The sequence below is a fragment of the Hordeum vulgare genome, chromosome 1H (genome assembly GCF_904849725.1).
Source record: "Hordeum vulgare subsp. vulgare chromosome 1H, MorexV3_pseudomolecules_assembly, whole genome shotgun sequence".
Classification (NCBI taxonomy): Eukaryota; Viridiplantae; Streptophyta; class Magnoliopsida; order Poales; family Poaceae; genus Hordeum; species Hordeum vulgare.
In genome coordinates, this window is record NC_058518.1 from 457,985,609 (window position 1) to 457,988,865 (window position 3,257).

Below are 3,257 nucleotides of genomic sequence, written 5' to 3' on the forward strand. Positions count from 1 at the left end.
CCAAGCAAGCTAGCTCCCTGGAGGATGGATTCCTTAAGCTAGCTAGCCGACGCACGTATGAGAGCAATTCCTGCTGGACGTGCACGTATACTATATGAGCTCTTGCTGATCGAAACTATCCGGTCAAAGCAACGCGAGAAACAGGGCGTCGAGATGATTGCCACGGGAATCGTGTCGCTTCCGTTAATCACTTTGTATTGATCTGAACTCATCATAGGCAGGTTACACACATATAAATAGGACAAGCTAGCAATTAAAGCACTACTCGGATACCAGCTCTTGTCCTACTCGAATACGTGTATATCCATCAGTCGACAAACTCATACATGGATTCCTATTCCTACTTATCACATGCACATTCCGTGCACAGCTTGTGTTTAAGTCTAACAGTCGTGCCTCTAATGCGGGACTCACATGCTTGCCTCTAAACTTTGCTCAAAACACCACAATGTATAAAGATGCTGCAGCCTCTAAGCATTTACCCCAGATGTAATATAATATATTTCTTTCTCTCATAAACTCACCTAGATGAGCTCCGGGGCCACGGGAATGACAAGTAGAACCACTATATTATTTAAATCAAAGAAGAAGCTTGGAGGCAGCCTCTTAGCATGGAGGCGACTCCAACATTTTTTAGCTTAGAGGCTGGATGTGCAGTGTATGGTGCCTGCTTTAAAGTCTTAGAGGCGGTCTTTAGAGGCAGCAAAACACTACATTGTGGATGCCCTGAACTAGCTTCATGTTTTTTTTTTCTGTCTTGGGGATAAGCATCTCCTCTTGTTCTTCTCAGGTTGTTGCACTCGTGTGCCAACCTTGTGTGTACATACTCTTTCTACCTATCAATGAACAATACACAAGCTTTGCGTATTTGTGAAAAAAAAAGAAACGATGTATTCGTTAGTGGTGGACAAATTTAATCAACATGTTTTGTGATTCTGTATTTATGAAAATTTCTACCACTGTATCATAAAAATATACCGGGTGGCAACACGCATCGTGACGAATTAGTAAGCTTTAAAGGATCCTTTTCGTTTTGGAATGAGCGATGGCCTACACGGGTTAACTAGAGCGACATACAAAGATATGGATATAAGGTAACATGCGCGGGATGCGGTAGGTCATTGCATGCATGTGAATTTGAAGTGCGTGTCGACGCGCGGGATCTGGTAGGCGATGGGTAAAATCATCCAAAAATTCCTCGTTTAACCCCCTTTGGCATGTGTTCCTAACAAATTACGCGACATGAAATGAAATTTTCAGAAGGGGGGAGTCAGAGGATAAACTTTTTTTATCGATCTTAGTAACAGGTTTCTGTACATCCTGAGATGGCTCTATTCTATTCCATTTTGACAGCTAAAAGAAAGAAACTATCTCAATTGAGTTGCATATCGGTTGATATTTTAGCTTTTCAAGGACTGTTTTGTGAAACGGAAAATAGTAAGAGTAGATGGGGCACCCTAAGAAAAGAAAAAGAGTAGGTGGGGCGGCAGACAGATAGTCTGAAATTTCCCCTCAGTCCTACTCGTCCTCTCCCGACTCCAAACCCTAGCACCCAATTCGGCGGCCGCAGGCACAACACAAGCGACGATGGCGGCGGTGCTTGTGCGGGAGCTTGGCGAGATGGAGGAGCTCGTGGAGGAGATCCTCATCCGCCTCCCTAAGGACGAGCCTGGTAATCTTCTCCGCTCCTCCCTCGTCTGCAAGCCATGGCGCGGCCTCCTCGCCGGCGACGGCTTCCGTCGCCGCTACGGCGACTTCCACCAAACACCTCCCATGCTTGGCTTCTTCCAAAACTGGCCGGAACCCTGCGCCGAATTATGGCCTACCACGGATTTCCTCGCGCGTGACCTCGACCCCCAGCACCACTATTCCGTGGAAGATTGTCGCCACGGCCGGGTCCTCCTTCGGTACTTGGATGAGGATGCGAATATGGCAAGGCTGGTCGTCTGGGACCCCATCACGGGCAGATAAACGGTGTTTGGCAGCCTCGAAAACGAAATGTCGGCAACGGGAAGCTGGTCTGCCTCGGTGCTCTGTGCTGCGGACAACTGCCGCCACGGTGACTGCCAATCGGGTCCAGTCCGCGTTGTTTTCGTCATCCTTCACCAGGAAGAGCAGGTTGCTACGGCGTCCGTCTACTCATCGGAGACGGCTAGTTGGAGCTCTCCGGCCGTCACCGACATTGGTATGTTTGAGGATGAAGATGAAATCTGTTTCTGCACGCCTAGTGTACTCGCAGGAGACGCGCTCTATTTCCTCCTGTTCCGGGACCAGGATGTTGAAGATTGCAGTATTCTCGAATACAACTTTGGAACCTCTTGTCTGTCAGAGATTCATCATCCGGAAGAGATGGAGGATGCCAGCAACAGTCCTATCCTCATGGTGGGGGAAGACGGCAGGCTGGGGATTGCACACCTCTTCTTTTTCTGCCTCTCCATCTGGTGGAGGGAGGTGGATCCCGATGGAGGTGTGTCCTGGACACAACCGAGAGACATCGACCTCCAGACTATTCTTCCCGCTAGTGATTTCACAGTATCACCAGAGTTGGTTGGCTCCGTCGAGGGTACTGACATCATTTTTGTAACCACAAGTCTCGGCACCTACGAAATTGATCTCAAGTCACTAAGCTTGAAGATGCTCTCAAGCAAGCTGGATCAACATCCACATGTCAGATGGACCCTCTTTCCCTACGTCAGCTTCTACCATCCTCCAGGTATGTACCTTAATTAACATCTTTTTTTATATATAGTTGTGATTTGGGAATAGATGTTAATTACTTGTAATATATTTCAGTCGCAGGTGGCACAAATAAAAATAGTGAATGTGTAATCAGCAGACACTATGATGCTTTCTCAGCATACTGACTGCTTGTTCTTCCATGATTGTTTCTTTCTTCAGCGGCGGCTGGTGGTGTTCTGGCTGAAGCATCAAGTGATGAAGAACCTGGGCATGGCAATGAGGAAGCAGAAGTCTCAAGCATTGAAGAAGTTTAGATTGAAGAGTTGGCGTCTGGAATTGTGGCTGAAGCATCAAGTGAAGCTTGACATAGCAACGAGGAAGCAAAAGTCTCAAGCATTGAAATTCAGTTTGCTGTTTTGGTGCTTGTCTTTCGTTGGTTTTCAAAGTTAATTAGATGGGATACTGGTGTGAGTTTGATGGGTGATGCTAGACTTGTGTTATCATGTCTTGTTAATTCTCTATTTTTGTTAGCCATGCTATGGATGTTTTTGTTGTTCAATGTTCAAACCCTGATTCCA

General features: G+C 46.8%; 1 protein-coding gene across 1 annotated transcript; it reads left to right on the plus strand.

Moving 5' to 3' along the window:
* Positions 1 to 1,975: 1,975 nt before the first annotated feature.
* On the plus strand, positions 1,976 to 3,257 carry LOC123414445. Its single transcript, XM_045106659.1, has 2 exons — positions 1,976 to 2,713; positions 2,899 to 3,257. The coding sequence occupies exons 1-2, from the start codon at positions 1,999 to 2,001 to the stop codon at positions 2,991 to 2,993; spliced, it is 810 nt and encodes a 269-aa protein (XP_044962594.1). The 5' UTR covers positions 1,976 to 1,998; the 3' UTR covers positions 2,994 to 3,257.

What these genes read in the sequence shown, in the direction of transcription:
- LOC123414445 (XM_045106659.1), top strand. Translation starts at nt 1,999, where the DNA reads ATGTCGGCAACGGGAAGCTGGTCTGCCTCGGTGCTCTGTGCTGCGGAC. An exon ending in CAGCTTCTACCATCCTCCAG is followed by an intron (nt 2,714 to 2,898) that starts GTATGTACCTTA and finishes TTCTTTCTTCAG; the next exon opens with CGGCGGCTGGTGGTGTTCTG.